At 41.7% G+C, this 19,442-nt stretch overlaps 1 protein-coding gene across 8 annotated transcripts in view; it reads right to left on the bottom strand.

Annotated features, from left to right (window-relative positions):
• Positions 1–17,766, bottom strand: part of ulk1b (unc-51 like autophagy activating kinase 1) — a 31,683-nt gene extending 13,917 nt beyond the window's left edge. For 4 of the 8 annotated variants that reach the window (XM_024382229.2, XM_024382234.2, XM_024382231.2 and 1 more), the window contains exons 1-13: positions 16,986–17,765; positions 16,092–16,184; positions 15,940–15,981; positions 10,156–10,188; positions 7,459–7,495; positions 6,448–6,621; positions 4,945–5,018; positions 4,509–4,610; positions 1,869–1,927; positions 1,460–1,542; positions 1,311–1,361; positions 1,029–1,120; positions 103–265 (exon numbers count right to left, since the gene is read on the bottom strand). In XM_024382229.2, the coding sequence (XP_024237997.1) occupies positions 103–265; positions 1,029–1,120; positions 1,311–1,361; positions 1,460–1,542; positions 1,869–1,927; positions 4,509–4,610; positions 4,945–5,018; positions 6,448–6,621; positions 7,459–7,495; positions 10,156–10,188; positions 15,940–15,981; positions 16,092–16,184; positions 16,986–17,075 (1,093 nt within the window). In that variant the 5' untranslated portion in view covers positions 17,076–17,765. Of the gene's footprint in view, positions 1–102; positions 266–1,028; positions 1,121–1,310; positions 1,362–1,459; positions 1,543–1,868; positions 1,928–4,508; positions 4,611–4,944; positions 5,019–6,447; positions 6,622–7,458; positions 7,496–10,155; positions 10,189–15,939; positions 15,982–16,091; positions 16,185–16,985 lie in introns of all 8 variants that reach the window. The other 4 variants (XM_024382230.2, XM_042302388.1, XR_006079457.1 and 1 more) reach the window with 3 other exon arrangements.
• Between the last annotated feature and the right edge of the window lie 1,676 nt (positions 17,767–19,442).

Raw genomic sequence — 19,442 nt, 5'->3', positions numbered from 1 at the left:
GAGAAAGTGATAAATTCTAAACTTCACTCACAATTTCTGGATTCTATACATCACTGACTGAGCTCTATGGGAGTACACTGGTAGAGTAAAGAGTGTACTCACTGGGATAGTGGGCGGGCACCATGACAAAGTCATCTGTGTCACAGGAGGAGTTCTTACTGCTGCAGCCCCCTCCAGACGAGTCCTTGAGGAGGAAGCCAGGGGAATCCTGGGTAGGAGAAGCGAGTGTTTTAGTACGGACCTGCTGGACCTCAGCCAGGGACTGCTGCAGAGAGAGAAAGGAGAGAGAAAGAGAGAGGTAAGGCAGGAACGATGACCACAGCATTGACCCTGAACTACCCACACCGTCTATGTTTCAAACAATCAACCATCCACCATATACAATATCACTGATAACAGACTAGAATCACAAGGGTGTCATCAAATTTCACAGGCAGCAGCACATTACACTACAGATTAGACAAAAAGCCCTATACCAGCCAGCAAACACAAGACTGAACACACACTTTGACAGTATATACTGTATTTTATACCATCTATTGCATCTTGCCTATGCTGCTCTGTCATTGCTCACCCATATATTTATATATTCTTATTCCATTCCTTTACTTAGATGTGTGTGTATTAGGTAGTTGGTAGGGAATTGTTAGATGACTTGTTAGATATTGCTGCACTGTCAGAACTAGAAGCACAAGCATTTCGCTACACTCGCAATAACATCTGCTAACTATGTGTATGTGACCAAATACAATTTGATTTGATCAACAGTAGCTCTAACCTAGTATGTTTCAGTTAACAACTGTTGGGCAATAACAGTCTATTCTGCCTATGGGTCATTAAGTCAGACAGCTGGGCCTTATCACACAGAGTTGAACACATCATCAGTGATAAGACTGAGGCCCCACGGATGAGTTACTACGGTCACCTCTGAATCACGCTGTTTACAAGATGCTTTAAACAAACACATGGTATATACACTGTATAGCATGCACACAATCATGTATATATTGATGCACACACACACTCACCGGTGGGGAGGCCAGGTGTGAGGTGGAAGAGCTGCTACAGGAGCTGGCTGAAGCAGAGCTGGGAAAGCACGTCATGGTCACAGCAGGAGTTGCTGTATGAAAGAAAAATATCAATATCAATTCTCAAAGTAATAAATCAGACTGTCCTCTTGATATGATAGATAGGCCAATTAAGTCAAACCCATCAAAAATCACCAAGAAAACAAGTGAAAATCAATATTGGCATGGTTTGGAGGTTTCAGTTAGGGATGGGAAGATGGATGAATAAGGACTATTAGTCACTTTTCTTCATGGACGAGCTCGCCTCCAGGAAGGGGTGACGGAAGAACTCCTCTACAATGAGAAGAGAAAAAGATTGAAAGTGAGGAACATGCTAGGGATACCCTATCAATTTGAAACATCTCTTAAATAATGAGCGTGGCCCCACTGACCAAAGTCCATGCGGTCCTTGTGGTTTCGCTGCAGAAGACCCAGCAGCAGAAGCCTCAGGGGACAGGAGGTCTCTCTGGGGATACTGGGAGGGGAAACACACAAGTCACCATGAATGCGTGATGGTACTTTACACTTCATTCCTGCTGTAACAACTGATCAGGGGCATGTTTTGCAATTTGCCAAAAATTGTTAATTTTACAATTGTGGTAGTGAAAGCTGCTAAAAGCAGTATGTGAGAGTATGATAATCAAAAGTGATTTGTAACACAGGCAATGATGAAATGTGATCTCCCACAACATTAGTACATTAAAATGGAAGCAACATTCAACAAACAATCTCCGGTGAAAGAATAAATCTAAGAAATCTGAACCCTCTGCCTCTAAAAACAGACAGTTCGTGAACACTTACTTGGGGCTGAGGTTCTTGTTTTTCTCATAAAATAGCCGGAGGTCCTGGGGACTGCTAGCCTACGGGTACACACACACACATCAAATCAAAGTTGAATGGTCGTGTACACAGATTTGCAGGTGTTATAGCAGGTGCAGTGAAATGCTTATGTTACTAGCTCCAAATGTGCAATAGAACGTCTCGCAAATACAATACCATTTTTTTTTTTTATACAGACAGAACAAATCACTTGAATGTTTGCATGCACACAAATTATTTTCAGAGTGGAAAGATCTAAAGTGGAAACAGTCAGTTGACCTTTAAAAATCCTGTCTGGGCAGTTTGGATTACTTGTATGTAGTTCACTCTCAGAGACAAGACACCTCTATGGTTTCCCTAAATTAGACTGTCATGTTTTGACCTACCTGAGAGCCTTAGGAAAGGCTGGATAAATAGTATTGTTGAGATAAGACGGTTTGTTTAGAAAAGTCAGTCTGTTTGGACAAGTCTCTGAGAGAAAACCAAAACAGATTGCTTCCATACCAGCCTGAAATATTGAAGTGCAGGCAAAGCACATGTGTGCAATTGCCTGAGGTACAATGAGTGTGTGCAAATGGCTGGGGAACGACAGCTGGCTAGTGGTCAGTTTGTTCATATGGGCAGAATATAGGGCTTGAATAAATAAAAATGTGCTGCATTTGCTGCCTTTCTTTTAATCAGAATAACCTAAATAAAACAGGGTTGGGCGAATAACTCATTTAACTAATTTAATCCACAAGCATACATTAGTGGGTAAACTAATTTAAAACCCATCTGAAGGTTTTCATATATTTGTTCACGTATGTCTTAAAATACATTTGTTCATATGGGCAGAATATTGTATAAAATATATATTTTTTATGAACTGCAATCGTTGTCTTCCTTTTAGACACAGAAAATAAATCAAGGTTGGAGGAGTAATGTGAAATCGATAAGCCTATTAATATATGATTATATTTAAAATTTTCACATATAAAGAAAAGTTATTTCAAGCGTGTAATAATTAATTTACTTTCAAATTGCTTCATGGAATCTAATTATCAATATAATAAAACTAGGCCTATGATAATTCCTTGATATTTGCTTCCAACCCCTTATGGCCCATCAGCGGGACAAGTCTAGCTGAGCCTATAAGAAGGTGCGTTATTAACGGCAGCACCGCTTTATCAAACATTCATATTGATATTTTAGGCTACACGATGAAAACAGTTTTCATGGGCACACAAATCCAAAATGATTGCAAATTCAAATGCTTCTTCCTGAAAGCGTCACCTAACTTTTGTATGGTTCTTCAATAGGCTATGCCAAAGTTAATCGACTTACCTGTTGGATGCACATTAGGTACCTGTTTAGTTAGGCCTAGTGATATTGTCAACCGTCCTGGATCATTTCCTTCTGATCCAGGAAATACTTGACAGTCAAGTGACAAACAGCTGTTGTGATCTAGCATACGGATGCAAAAACACCCAGTGTGGAAAACGGTGTCCAGAACATGTTGAGGTCTCATTCGAAGCGCGAGGGAAATTGTGATCCGCGTAAGATCCAACCCAATACCCCTACATTTATGTTGATTATCTGCTATTGTCTACAGATTTACAGTAGGGTAAATTTTAAATACTTAAATATTTAACAGAGAAACCACCAGGGTATTAAAGATTTAACAGAGAAACCACCAGGGTCTTAAATATTTAACAGAGAAACCACCTGGGTCTAAAATATTTAACAGAGAAACCACCAGGGTCTTAAAGATTTAACAGAGAAACCACCAGGGTCTAAAAGATTTAACAGAGAAACCATCAGGGTATAAAAGATTTAACAGAGAAACCACCAGGGTATAAAAGATTTAACAGAGAAACCACCAGGGTGTTAAATATTTAACAGAGAAACCACCAGGGTATTAAATATTTAACAGAGAAACCACCAGGGTATTAAATATTTAACAGAGAAGGCATCAAGGCAATGAGTTAATGTTTTCATATGTTTCTGTGCATGGGATTAGACACCGTGGTCGGCTACTTTGCGTGACTGTGTAGGATAGCCTAGGCTGTTGTAGGAACACCCAAAGGTATTTCCTTTCTATTATCCAGGACATTTAATGACAACAAGTTAGTAGCCTAGTGGGCTTCTAAATATAATTATTTGGTGCTTTTAATGATGTAAATCATGATAATGATGATGGTAACAGACGGACTCTGGTCCCTTTAATCATAAACTATTGTTACCTTGTGTCTCTGAAATCACATTTCTAATGTCATGTAACAGTCTTGAAAGGACCAAATGTCGTTGGCCTTTCACCAGATGTAATATTTTCATAAAACCAGAAGCCTATGCTACAAAGTATAACATTCTGACCATATGAATTCATTTTAGGCCATAGCCTAAAGAACAGCTACATGATTGAATGAAAAGCAGCAAACAGACAACATTGAGTTATTTATTGAAGAATGTGAAACAAACAGAAACAGGCAATATGCTACGGGGGGGTCTGTTTCTCTCTCTCCCTCTCTGAATGACCCGTTTCTGCATTGAGTGGATTCAATTTAAACATTTAAACACCCTCTCTTTGAGTTGGGTATATCTGCGTATGATTGAGTCTTATATCGTTAGGACTATGGTGCTCACCTGAAACGGGGCTTTCCCTGTCAGACACTGGAACAAAATGGTACCGATGCTCCACAGGTCAGCCTTGGCATCATAGTTCTGAGACATGATGACTTCAGGTGCCTGGTGGATACAGGAAAACATTTCAGAGTTGCACACAGCAAACATGGTACCTAATGGCAGATAAAACATAAAAATAAATATGCTGTATTTAACTAGGCAAGTCAATTAAAAACAAATTCTTATTTACAATGACGGCCTACCCCGGCCAAACCCAGACGACGCTGGGCCAATTGTGCGCCGCCCTGTGGGACTCCCAATCACGGCCGGATGTGATGCAGCCTGGATTCGAACCAGGGACTGTAGTGACGCCTCCTGCAGTGCTTTAGACCGCTGCGCCACTAGGGAGTATGACCATAGGCTGTTTGAGGGTGTGTAAGGAACTAGAAGTGCTCACCATGTACATAGGGGACCCACACAGAGTAGCAGCCATCATGTTGTTCTGAAGGTACCGTGCAAACCCAAAGTCAGCTGGAGAGAGGAATAGGAGAGAGAGGGATAGAAGGGGGAAAAGATGATTCAGCAATAAACAGGTTGGTTGTTTAGCAACAAAAACCCATGAACACAACTATGGTGTAAAACAGACAGGGTTGGCTTAGATTGCTGATAACATATAAACTATACATCTTCTCCAAATGTTCATTGCAACAAATACATTTGTACAACGAGCACTTGTCTCTCAAATACACTGTTACAGTTGTTGATTAGCAAGCAATTTTTTGTAATATTAGCATTGACAAGAAATCAGTCAAAACACCTCTACTAAACTATATGAAATTGTTTTAAGGTCATACCAAGGATCATTTAGCTATTTGATTTTAAGTGTTGAGACCTCTTGAAGTATCAAAATAAATATATATGATTTTTTAGGCCTTACTGCTATTAGCCCATACAAACGCATTGAATAACAGATTCACTACATGGAACAACAGATAGTGCCATTCATTTTTTCAACTGGTACCGGGAGACCTTCGGACAAGTCTTGTGAGACCTGTGGGCGTCCTAAAGCAACATCTACGTGCTCGTGAGAGTCTCATCTTACCATAGAGGGGTATTCGCGTGTAGGCCAAACCGTTCGACGCTACAGACGATTTTGTGTGAAGAACAATTTTCGGGATGTCTCATGGTCTGACAAACACTGCTCTAGCTCTGTCACCTTTCACCACAGATGCAGAACTGCAACACAGGCAGATGCCTGACTGATTTCTATGGGGATTTTGTTTAATGCTAATTAGATTTGTGGGGTTAAAAAGGCTAACATTCAAGATCAATGGGCACTGAGAATATCCACACAAAAATAAATGAGCAAGTTTCAAAAGAAGTATCAGGATTATAACAGTCTGTTGTGAAGCATGCTTCAGTCTTCACAAAGGCAATCAATTCTGTCTGCAGGATACATGGGCTTGAGAAGGATTAATATGAGTAAGGACTAACGATGTATAAAATTCTGCTCTTCAGTCTTCAGCCCTGCACTCATTCATTCTACCTCATCCCCATACTGTTTTTATTTATTTACTTTTCTGCTCTTTTTGCACACCAATATCTCTAAATGACCATCTGATCATTTATCACTCGTGTTAATCTGCAAAATTGTAATTATTCGCCTACCTCCTCATGCCTTTTGCACACAATGTATATACTCTCTTTTTTCTACTGTGTTATTGACTTGTTAATTGTTTACTCCATGTGTAACTCTGTGTTGTCTGTTCACACTGCTATGCTTTATCTTGTCCAGGTCGCAGTTGCAAATGAGAACTTGTTCTCAACTAGCCTACCTGGTTAAATAAAGGTGAAATAAAAAATATTTAAAAAATAAAAAATAATTCACAGCTATAAGCTTGAACACGTCTCTATCATTTATATGATGCATTACTGAGCATGTGCACACACACCCCCCTACCTATCTTGATGCAGGTGTTGGTAGAGTGGGACTTGCGTCCTGCGGGGTAGGAGAGCAGAATGTTCTGTGGTTTGAGGTCTCTGTGAATGATCCCCTTGGCCTGCAGCACCCTCATGGCCCCGGCTATCTGCTGCAGGAACACTCGGATAGTGTCCTCACTCAGGGTGCCCTTGGCTAGGGGTGGAGGGGTGGGACAGGACAGACTGACATTAAGGGAAAATAAAATACTCCACCTTATTTGACTATCAAAAGTATGTAAATGATGTTATTTTTCAATACTGAACTTTCTTTTTGGTGCCATTTGACTGTTGTGTGGTTAGCCTTGCTTCACAGACCATAACAAGCATGTTCATTTCACTTCCAAATGTAACGGCAAAAACAGGCCCAGACGAGGCATCGTCTCTCATTCCACCTTCCTCTGGCTCCCACCCCACTGACCTCTCTCTCCAATCACTTCCCTGGCCCAGAGATGGTGTCATAATCCCTCCCTCCCCCTCAGTCATCTGTGGAAGTCAGACAGCGTGCCCCCCCTTGCATCCTAACAGAAACACCAGACCTGTTCCTGTTCCCCAGCAGCCTATCAAAACACAGCTTCCCTGTAGCCTGGGACTGGAGTCTAAATAAACAAGCAGCCTAGGGAGGGCCTAAACTTCCTGTGCTAAATTCAGTGGCCTGGTTGCTTCAGCCCACACCCTCATCACCCACCATTACATCATCCCAGCTTTCATTTTCACTTTGCCAACATACTCTAATACTCTGCCTTGATGCTCTAGGTGACTTTCAATATACCCAGCTTTTTCCACACACAAGCTGGCTCCAGTCACTGTGTGCTCTGAAACCTACCCCCATTTCATTGAGTGCTCTGAAACCTTCCCCCATTTCATTGAGTGCTCTGAAACCTTCCCCCACTGAATTTGTCACACTATGTGCTACAGAGGCCCAACTGAAGGAAAGAAAGCAATTCTAATGAGAGCTTCTCTGGGCTTTTGACAGATGAAATAGTCCACTTACAGTGTAGATAGTCCGCCAGGTCCCCACCATTGCAGTACTAGAGAAAGATAGAGAGATGAAAGTGAATGACATTAGGAGACATACAATCAGCAGAGAGCAACACACACAGAGGTTGAATTGCTGAAGAAACATTAAGGCTTTAAATGCCTGACATTACCCTCAATCAAATTACATTTTTTTAGCAAATATACAAAGTTTTAGTCAGGGACAGCCCTAATGGGGATAGATACATAATACTCCTCACTAAGGAGGTGTGTGTGAGAGAGGGGTGGCGGCTAACTGAATGACACTGATGGTGCAGCATTAATATGAATGAAGCCTGGTCATTGGGTGGGGTACGTTTGGACAACAGGAGGTCTTTTGACTCCTTTGTATAACCCTAAACAGGTTTTGTCTTGTGTCACTTCACTCTGTAAGACATACAAGGTTATTACTGCATTGTCAGAACTAGAAGCACAAGCATTTCGCTACACTCGCATTAACATCTGCTAACCATGTGTATGTGACAAATAGAATTTGATTTGAAGTTCCCTTTTAACAAGAAAGCTAGAGAAACAGTCAAGTTGAGTTCAGCAGGAATTGGGTCTTTTATTTTGTTAAATTACTGAGGTGTTTAGTCAGAACCCTCATAGATGGAGGGCGGTTAAGTTGACATGATCCAATGGAAACCATGAAACCTACTAGCCTACAGTGGCAAGAAAAAAGTATGTTAACCTTTTGGAATTACCTGGATTTCTGCATAAATTGGTCATAAAAATAAAATCACAACCATAGACAAACACAGTGTGCTTATACAAATAACATACAAATGATTGTATTTTTCTTGTCTATATTGAATACATCATTTAAACATTCACAGTATAGGTTGTAAAAAGTATGTGAACCCCTAGGCTAATGACATCTCCAAAAGCTAATTGGAGTCAGGAGTCAGCTAACTTGGAGTCCAATCAATGAGACGAGATTGGAGATGTTGGTTAGAGCTGCCCTGCTCTATAAAAAACCTTCACAAAACTTGAGTTTGCTATTCTCAAGAAGCATTGCATGACGTGAACCATGCCTCGAACAAAAGAGATTAAGATTAATAATTGTTGACTTGCATAAAGCTGGAAAGGGTTACAAAAGTATCTAAAAGCCTTGATATTCATCAGTCAATAGTAAGACAAATTGTCTATAAATGTAGAAAGTTCAGCACTGGTGCTACTCTCCCTATGAGTGGCCGTCCTGCAAAGATGACTGCAAGAGCACAATGCAGAATGCTCAATGAGGTTAAGAAGAATTCTAGAGTGTCAGCTAAAGACTTAGAGAAATCTCTGAAACATGCTAACGTCTCTGTTGATGAGTCTAATACTAAAGTAGAACACGTGTTTGTCTTTGGCCAGAGTAGAACACAGTAGTAGAACACTAAACAAGAATGGTGTTCGTGAGAGGACACTGCGGATGAAGCCACTGCTGTCCAAAAAACAAAACAACGCTGCACTTCTGAAGTTAGCAAAATAACTCTGGATGTTCTACAGCGCTACGGGCAAAATATTCTTTGACAGATTACACTAAAGTTGAGTTGTTTGGAAGGAACACACAACATTATGTGTGGAGAAAAAAAAGGCACAGCACAACAACCTCATCCCAACTGTAAAGTATGGTGGAGGGAGCATCATGGGTTGGGTCTGCTTTGCTGCCTCAGGGCCTGGACAGCTGCTATCATCAATAGAAAAATGACTTCCCATGTTTATCAATACATTTTGCAAGGGAATGTAAGGCTGTCTGCCTGCCAATTGAAGCTCAACAGAAGTTGGGTGAAGCAACAGGACAACGACCCAAAACACAGAATGGCTTCAACAGAAGAAAATACACCTTCACCTCATCCCGATTTGAGATGCTGTGGCTTGACCTCAAGAGAGGGGTCCACACCATATAACCCAAGAATATTGCTGAATTTAAACAGTTTTGTAAAGAGGAATGGTCCAAAATTCCTCCTGACCGTTGTGCAGGTCTGATCCACAACTACAGAAAACGTTTGGTTGAGGTTATTGCTGCCAAAAGGAAGGTCAACCAGTTATTAAATCCAAAGGTTCACATACTTTTTCCACCCTGCACTGTGAATGTTTACACAGTGTGTTCAATAAAGACATGAAAACATATCATTGTTTGTGTAGTATTAGTTTAAGCAGACTGTTTGTCTATTGCTGTGACTTAGATGAAGATCAGATCAAATTTTCTGACCAATTTATGCAGAAATCCAGGTAATTCTAAAGGGTTCACATACGTTTTCTTGCCACTGTAAATAGGTTTGTAAAATTCTGGGACCTTTCAATAAATTCCCTTTTTTCCCCCAGAAATCCATGTTGTAGGATTCTTGTTTTCCTGCATATACCAACCCTCCTGATTCCTCCGAATGGGATTTTGGGAAACCAGGGAATTATAGAAAGTTCCCCGAATTGTTCAACCCTAAGCCTAACTGAACACAATAGCTGTCCTGAGGTCTGATTGTAATTTGATTTGGCACAACCGAGGATCTGTAGCTTTTTTCCCCTTCTTTATACAGAAGTAAATTCTCTCCCCAATGCACATGTTTCCTGTGAGCCGAAGGACCTAGCTCATTACAGTCTCAGTAACGGTCGAGTTAGAGCAGTAGTGCTTGTGTCGAACCTCCGACCAAAACAAGGGCCAAAGACAAACATGACAACACCAGAAGCTTACCTCCATGACCAGGTACACAGAACTGGCTGTTTCCTAGAGAGAGACAAACACACACAAGTCAGGGTGGGTGCAAAGTCTGTGACTTAAGTAAAAAAGTCATTGCTTCACTGGAGTTGGTAGGGTAAATGAAGAAGGATGACTTCTAAACAGGGACATTTGTAGAGAAGAATATGTAATCAAAAAATGTATGTTAGTCAAATTAAAGTCTACCTCTCTGGAACTTATGTTACATCTTCTTTGACATAATCCACTACAATGACTACTGGCTTTTTAAGTTGTTTGAGCTCAAACCAAAGATAGAGGCAACGGCACATCACTACACTAAGTCCCTGGGCCATCCATGCTGAGCTAGCAGTATGGTCCGTGTTTGCCTGGGGGTCACAGAGGTTAATGCAGACCAGGAGTGGGGAAGAGTTCAGAGGGTCCCCTTGTTGTGACAGATAAAGTGTGAACCATGCTAAAGCGATTATCTGAGTCATCGCACTCATTCAGCTAAAGGTGTAGAGGATCAACATCTAGCAAGCTAACCTCTACAGGGTTCTCCAGTACTGCTGCCTTCAGCACAAGTAGCACACCGATAGAACTGAGCTCATCATAGAACATATTGGGAGCAAGGCTTAACCTGACTAATTAAAATTCAGAAGCACCATGAATGTGCCACAGAGCCATATGAATATGGGGGCTGCCTGCATGACACACAAACAGGAAAGTTCCATTTAGAAACTGATAGGCTCGTCTTCTCCCATAGCAACAGTTGGCATGTCAAGAGTATAATGGATTATAAAGCACTGTAATAAAAAAATTACTGTATGCAGTGTCTGAGCATTCATTTCAGAGAGGCATCTGCATTAAAGCTAATTGGGTTTTTGTGGGGGGACAGCTTGACTTGGTTGACAAAGGCAATATTGGACCACCAGGGAGGTTCACTGTTAAAGAGATGGTACAAGTCTATTGTCTGAAACCAAAACAAATGATCTTCCAAAGCACAAACAAACAATTAAGAGTTGTACGCCATATTACGCCCACCTCAGTAGCTTGTAGGGCTGTGACGATACCAGTATCAGAATATATTAAAACAAGAAGCAGACCAAACTCTGTGGTCCTTTAAAAACCTGCTGTATGTCAAATAGTGTGCTACATAGCTTGGAAAATACATCAAATGTGACCCTGGATGACAACATAATGTTTGTTTCCAACATTAGGGCTGTTTTCCTAAATAAGTTAAATCAGCCTGTTTTGTTTCCTTGCCACGATACTAACGAGTATCACGGTACTGGTATCGTCCAGGCCCTAGTAGCTTGGCTGCTCTTTGACACTGAAAACAGATGGCCATTACTGAGCCCTGGCAACCATTTTTTTTTTCTCTCTACGTTTTACCAACAGCTTGTCAGCCATGGCACATGCCTTATGAAAACAAGACAGTGCAGCACACTTCAAAAAGCCCTTCACATAGAAACAGATGACCCTGCTCTTTCTCCATGTCTAGGTCTCTTTCAACAGCCAATCAGAGCTAGAGTACTGGCTGATCTCAGAGTTAACTACTGCTGAGTCAAAGCTTCTGAAGTTGTTTTTTTGGCCAGATAGCAGCCAGCCATCTGGTTTCCATTGTACTTTGCCAGGCAGGCAGGGACAGAGATACAGTATGTCTGCCCAAGGTGGTTTTGGCTTACCGACATGCTAACATATCCTGTTTATGACAACCAGCATACAATAGAAAATGATGCATACAGCGCTCCTCCCCAATGCTACGTGCCAAGAGGAGTGTAAGACCTACATGCCAGCCAGGTGTTAACACATGCCAACACAGGAGGTTAACACAGGGCATGGCTTTTCTTCTCCACACACCATGCCACTCACATGTAGCCCAGTGAACTGTGTGAACTGCAGCACATATCATGCAGGGATGCACAGAACTGTGTTTACCTCACAGGTCAAACATACATGTATGTTTGCCCAGAGGCCTAGATCAGCCTAGCCTCGAAAATTACCAGACTGTAGCGAAACAGAACGTAAGCTTCCGAGATTTCTGGATGGTTTTATGAGGTTAACTGCAGCAAAGGTAAATACAAAACCTCTCTCATAGAAATACTGTAGCATGAAATACAGTAAGACTTTGAAGCTGGTTGAATAGGAAAAGACAAGGCAAGCCTAATGATCTAGATCAGGGATGCGCAACTTTGATGGGGGCGGGGGGCCCACAAATAATCTGAACTCATCACAAGGGGCCGCAGTTGCTCGCGGGTCTGCGTACCCGCATCCTGTCATAGGTTGGAGAGAAATATTTGTAGTTTTTAATATATTGGAGTGAGACTAACAAAATCAATGGGGGCCCCGACACTGTGGGGCCCCAACAATGATATTTTTTTTTTAGATTGCTGGCAATGATAACAAATTTAGATAGCTAGCAATCCCAAAAATGTTAGCTGACATGGGCTAATTGACTGACATAAGAGTAAAACTGCTGATACACAACCAAATTTCAAAATTGCAACTTGTGTTCTCGTCACTTCCTGTTGAACGCAGAACTAAGGAAAATAACCTCACACTCAACGTCAACAAAACTAAGGAGATGATTGTGGACTTCAGGAAACAGCAGAGGGAACACCCCCCTATCCACATCGATGGAACAGTAGTGGAGAGGGTAGCAAGTTTTAAGTTCCTCGGCATACACATCACAGACAAACTGAATTGGTCCACCCACACAGACAGCATCGTGAAGAAGGCGCAGCAGCGCCTCTTCAACCTCAGGAGGCTGAAGAAATTCGGCTTGCACTCACAAAAGCACTCACAAACTTCTACAGATGCACAATCGAAAGCATCCTGGCGGGCTGCATCACCGCCTGGTACGGCAACTGCTCCGCCCTCAACCGTAAGGCTCTCCAGAGGGTAGTGAGGTCTGCACAACGCATCACCGGGGGCAAACTACCTGCCCTCCAGGACACCTACACCACCCGATGTTACAGGAAGGCCATAAAGATCATCAAGGACATCAACCACCCGAGCCACTGCCTGTTCACCCCGCTATCATCCAGAAGGCGAGGTCAGTACAGGTGCATCAAAGCTGGGACCGAGAGACTGAAAAACAGCTTCTATCTCAAGGCCATCAGACTGTTAAACAGCCACCACTAACATTGAGTGGCTGCTGCCAACACACTGACACTGACACTGACTCAACTCCAGCCACTTTAATAATGGGAATTGATGGGAAATGTAAATATATCACTAGCCACTTTAAACAATGCTACCTTATATAATGTTACTTACCCTACATTATTAATCTCATATGCATACGTATATACTGTACTCTATATCATCGACTGCATCCTTATGTAATACATGTATCACTAGCCACTTTAACTATGCCGCTTTGTTTACATACTCATCTCATATGTATATACTGTACTCGATACCATCTACTGTATCTTGCCTATGCTGCTCTGTACCATCACTCATTCATATATCCTTATGTACATATTCTTTATCCCCTTACACTGTGTATAAGACAGTAGTTTTGGAATTGTTAGTTAGATTACTTGTTGGTTATTATTGCATTGTCGGAACTAGAAGCACAAGCATTTCGCTACACTCGCATTAACATCTGCTAACCATGTGTATGTGACAAATAAAATTTGATTTGATTTGAGCTCGGTTTGTTGTTTTAGAAAAGTTTGTAGTATAGGAACAAATTGAAAGGCTATTGAAAAAAATTTGGAAACTAAATCGAATCAAATGTTATTAGTCACATGCGCCAAAAACAACCTTACAGTGAAATGCTTACGTTTCCTGTTTGCTTATGGCAGACCACAGCTCATTGAATGCGGTCTTAGTGCCAGCATCAGTCTGTGATGGTATGTAGACAGCTACGAAAAATACAGATGAAAACTCTAGGTAGATAGTGTGGTCTACAGCTTATCATAAGATACTCTACCTCATGCGAGCAAAACCTCTACACTTCCTTAGATATCTAGCACCAGCTGTTGTTTACATATATACATAGTCCCCCCCCCCCTGCTTTACCAGACGCCGCGGTTCTATCCTGCCAATACAGTGTATAACCAGCCAGCTGTATGTTGATATTGTTGTCGTTCAGCCACGACTCCGTGAAGCCTAAGAAATGTGTTTTTTAATGTCCCGTTGGTAGGTTAAATATCCTTGTAGGTCGGCGATTTTCCCCCCAATGATGCATGCATGCAACTAGTAGAACGGAAGGCAGTGGCGGTTTACTCGATCGCCTATGAATTCTCAGAAGGCAGCCTGACCTCTGTCCTCTTTTTCTCCATCTTCTCTTCATGCAAATGACAGGGATTTGGGCCTGTTCCTGGGAAAGCAGTATGTCCTTCACGTCGGGCTCGTCGGACTTGTTAAAGGAAAAAAAAGCATCTGCCAGTTTGTGGTGAGTAATCGCTGTTCTGATGTAAATTTTGTAAATTTAGTGTGGGAGAGGTGTAAAAATAATTTTTAGCGATCAATAATGGCAACCCTCCTGGCATTGACAACTGAACGCTCAGCTAAGAAAAGCCAACTGACATTAACTCCTGAGGTGCTGACCTGTTACACCCTCTACAACCACTGATTAGTATTTGACCCTGCTGGTCATCTATGAACGTTTGAACATCTTGAAGATGTACTCTTAGAATATCTACACGGCACAGCGAAAAGGGGACTGTCAACCCCTCAGAGCCTGGTTCATCACTAGGTTTCTTCCTAGCCACTGTGCTTCAACATCTGCATTGCTTGCTGTTTGGGGTTTTAGGCTGGGTTTCTGTATAAGAACTTTGCGAAATCTGCTGATGTAAAAAAGGACTTTATAAAGCAAAGTGATTTAGGCAGCAGTGGTTCAATTACAATCCTTTCCATCCCCAGTTTTACGTGACTCCATAGGAAAACAAATAAAACGCATCATATACCTGAGAACACAGTTTGCATGGCTGCCTAGGCTGCGGCTCAGAGGACAGGTGTAAACATGGCAGGCTGCTGTATTGGCTTAGCACTGTGACAACACAAACCTCTGACTACTGGAACACGCCTGTATGAGATCATCTTCAATCATCGCCACTTAGAGCCATATGGTTTCATAGTGGGACCACAGAAAGATGGCTACCAACACCCTTCAGTGGGATGTGACATTCCAGTTTCTGGAACCATTTACCACCTGCCCGTGACCTTGTTATTGCTTGAGGCGGAAAGGATCTTCAAATGAACTAACGTGTCTTAAAATTAGCACAGATCAAGCTACACTGGGTCGGGCCAATGTGTGTTGTAAGATGTGGATATTTTTGAAGCTGCTCCAGTATTCATGATTGTCAATGTTTTCATGTGTAGGAAGACCATGAATAATAAAAATGTAGATCATTGACAAAAAGTTTTTTATAATAATATTGTAATGAAACAGACAGGGAGCAGGCACTTTGACCTTCTAGCCCGAAGTCCAGCGCGCTATCGACTGTGCCCCAAAAGCATGCTCAAGCGGCAGTCTAAATGCTCAAGCGGCAGAGTCGATATCCGTGATAAGCCCAGGGTCGTTACAATATAAACAGGCCTATGATCAAACTTTGGTCACAATCAGCAAGTGATGTAACAAAGATTAAATGAACAGAAGTGGGTCAAAATGAGAATTTCAACCAACACGCACAAATGCTCTACTTGGCTGATATGACAACTGGGACATGGAAGAACAACATGACACGCTTTAAACTTAGTGTAAAAAGAAGTTCAAACTCCATAGTAGAAATCTTGCCCCGTCCACACATTTCTTAAAAATGTATTTGGCTTAATAATACATACCTGAAAGTCATGTAATGCAACAATGTTTTCATGTTTTAGTTCCTGGGGAAAATAAACAGGAAATGTTAGTTCTTTGCAAATAAAAACTCAATTTGAGTAAACATATGGAAATGATTGAATATACTACTTCAAAATAAAACTGGTTGCCTTACCTTGAGAATTTTGATCTCTTTCCCCAAAAGGGTCTGAGACTTTGCCAAGTTCTTCTTGTTTATGCATTTCACAGCCACCTCCCAGTCGTGTTTCTAAAGACAGACAAACAAGAATGATGAATTATAATGCAGTTTGACTAGAGTTTTCTGGATGCCTGTAAGGCTGTTTAAAGAATGTTAATAGGTGAAATGCATGGAACATAAAATAGTGAAAGTGGTAAGGTAGCCTACTATATAGTGAAGGAATTAACCATGGACACAGGACTTAAATCCTTAGTTACCTACTAGCTATAAGAGGCATGGTGACAACATATAAAGGAATGTATAGCAGGCTTGGCTCCATTTTCCCATGGACCAGAATCCTCCCTCAGCATGAAGTGTATTGATGTTGGACAGACATGTCTCAGCATGCCTTTGTGGTCAATACTTACATTTGGTCTTTTGGAATAGCAATTTTTTCCCCTTTTTATCATTTCACAGCTTCATCTCGATTTGAACACCCTACCCACCCACTTCAACATAAAATTATAATTCTAGCCTAGATGTTAGATCATCACAAACCCACCGACCAAACTGTTAAAGACAAATACTAATGTATGTTCATAATAGACTTGTAATAAATTATCATCATGAGACTCAAAAGATCACATTTCATCTGCAAATGGCTGTTGATATTTTACATCAACCCAGACGATCACATCCTTCAGCTGCCAGGCCTCTCGATTTAAGGTCGTACTAAAACAACAGAGCAAATTCTACAAACGTAGCAGAAACATGATGAACAATGCATACGGGAAGACTTAATTTGAATAATAGCTAAATTGATACAATCTTGTTAGATCTAGAAAAAATACATTAAAACACGTTTAAAAAAATGCCACATCTTCGCCTCACCTCTCTATTCCTGCCTTTGAACACCACCGCAAATGCACCGTGTCCTATCAAATCCTTCCTGCTAAACTCGAATTTCCCCACGGTTTCCATCGCTCCAGAACCTCAGGGTTTTATTTTGAGGTAAAATGAAAAGCGTTGCAGGGTTGCAGATCTCTCTCGGATGTCCCTTCCTCCTCGGTGAAGTCAGCACAGCTGGAAAGTTCACCTCGTCTTTCGATTGCCATTGGCTGCCTTCCTGAGAAAGAACGATTTTCTTCTCGCATGTTTAGCTAACGTATGGAAAGGAGTCTGCCTCCTTTCAACAATATACGAGTCCCATGTTTCTTTGTTATGGTAGTTAGCTAGCTAGCACAACTGACGCAGTGTTTACAAAGAGACTAACTCCAATGTAGACTGGCTAGGTAGCTGCTAGCTTAAATATCCACCTTAAAAACAGAAGCCTCGGTTTTGTTTGTATACGGAGGAAATCGTTGGCTCCATTGCAACCCGTTCAATAATGTGTTGTAATTTGTTCCAACGCAAGTTCACGATAATTAGGCAAGCGGCATCTCGTAATCATTTCAATGGGCTTGAGTAATAGTTATTTTTTCTTTGCAGAGCAATCCTCGTATCAATGGTGGTCTCCAAAAAGCCTTCAGTTACTCTCCAAGCCCCGAAATGTTGCGCAGGCGCACGAACTTAAAGCTTTATTTTAAAGAGAGGTGTCACATCGGTGTTCTGTTGTTGCCTACTCTACTGCATGTAACCACGTAAATACTATACCACCTCCTACACTATAGAGTACAACAGTATGAGCCATATCACCCAGTACACCTAGCGGTCAAACAGGTAAATGGTTCCAATCGTTTTTCCACCATTCATTTTTCTCATAAGGGATTATAGAAAAAAAGGGCTGTGTTTTGTGTAGGCTTTTCCTGGGGTGACGTTATGATACATGTAAATCTCTCTAGGACAAGGTGACTTTTATCTATATTTACCTTCGAAAAATGAAACGCTAATTAGCTGCTAATGTGGCTATCAAATCAAATTTTATTGGTCACATATTTAGCAGATGTTATTGCGGGTGAAGTGAAATCCTTGTGTTCCTAACTCCAACAGTACAGTAATATCTAACAATTCACAACAATACACACATATCGCCAAATAAGAATTTGTTCTTAACTGACTTGCCTAGTTAAATAAAGGTAAAATAACAAATTAAAATAAAAAGTCAAATAATGGAATTTATAAATATTAGAATGAGCAATATCGAAGTGTCATTGACTAAAATACAGTATATACATATGAAATGAGTAAAGCAGTATGTAAACATTATTAAAGTGACTAGTGTTCCATTATTGAAGTGACCAGTGATTCCATGCCTATGTATATAGGACAGCAGCCTCTAAGGTGCAGGATTGAGTAACCCTGTTTTTCAGTATTTATTTCCCATATTTGATGCACCTGTACTGACCTTGCCTTCTGGATGATAGCGGGGTGAACAGGCAGTGGCTCGGGTGGTTGATGTCCTTTATGATCTTTTTGGCCTTCCTGTGACATCGGTTGCTATAGGTGTCCTGGAGGGCAGGCAGTGTGCCCCCGGTGATGCGTTGGGCAGACTGCACCACCCTCTGGAGAGCCCTGCGGTTGCGGGCGGTGCACTTGCAGTTCCAGGCGGTGATGCAGCCCGACAGGATGCTCTCAATTGTGCATCTGTAAAAGTTTGTGAGGGTCTTAAGGGCCAAGCCAAATTTCTTCAGCCTGAGGTTGAAGAGGCACTCTTGCGCCACACTGTCTATGGTGGTGGACCATTGCAGATCGTCAGTGATGTGTATGCCGAGGAACTTGAAGCTTTCCACCTTCTCTGCTTTTTCCTGAAGTCCAGCATCAACTCCTTCGTTTTGTTGACGTTGAAGGAGAGGTTATTTTCCTGGCAACACTTCGCCAGGGCCCTCAAATCGTCATTGTTGGTAATCAGGCCTACTATGGTTGTGTCGTCTGCAAACATGATGATTGAGTTGGAGGCATGTGTGGCCAAGCAGTCATGGGTAAACAGGGTGTTCCCGGAGGTGGCTGAGTACGCACCCTTGTGGAGCCCCTGTGTTGAGGATCTGTGAAGTAGAGGTGTTATTCCCTACCTTCAACACTTGGGGGCGGCCCGTCAAGAAGTCCAGGACCCAGTTGCACAGGGCAGGGTTCAGACCCAGGGCCCCGAGCTTGATGATGAGCTTGGAGGGTACTATGGTGTTGAAGGCTGAGCTATAGTGAATGAACAGCATTTTTACATAGGTATTTCTCTTGTCCAGGTGGGATAGGGCAGTGTGCAGTGCAATGGTGATTGCATCGTCTGTGGATCTATTGGGGCGGTAAGCAAATTTAAATGGTTCTAAGGTGTCAGGTAAGGTAGATGTGATATGATCCTTAATTAACTAGCCTATCAAAGCACTTCATGATGACAGAAGTGTGTGCTACGGGGCG

This window comes from Oncorhynchus tshawytscha, linkage group LG20 (genome assembly GCF_018296145.1).
Source record: "Oncorhynchus tshawytscha isolate Ot180627B linkage group LG20, Otsh_v2.0, whole genome shotgun sequence".
NCBI classification, from domain to species: Eukaryota; Metazoa; Chordata; class Actinopteri; order Salmoniformes; family Salmonidae; genus Oncorhynchus; species Oncorhynchus tshawytscha.
Note: the sequence above shows the minus strand (reverse complement) of the source record. Positions and strands in the feature narration are given on the sequence as shown.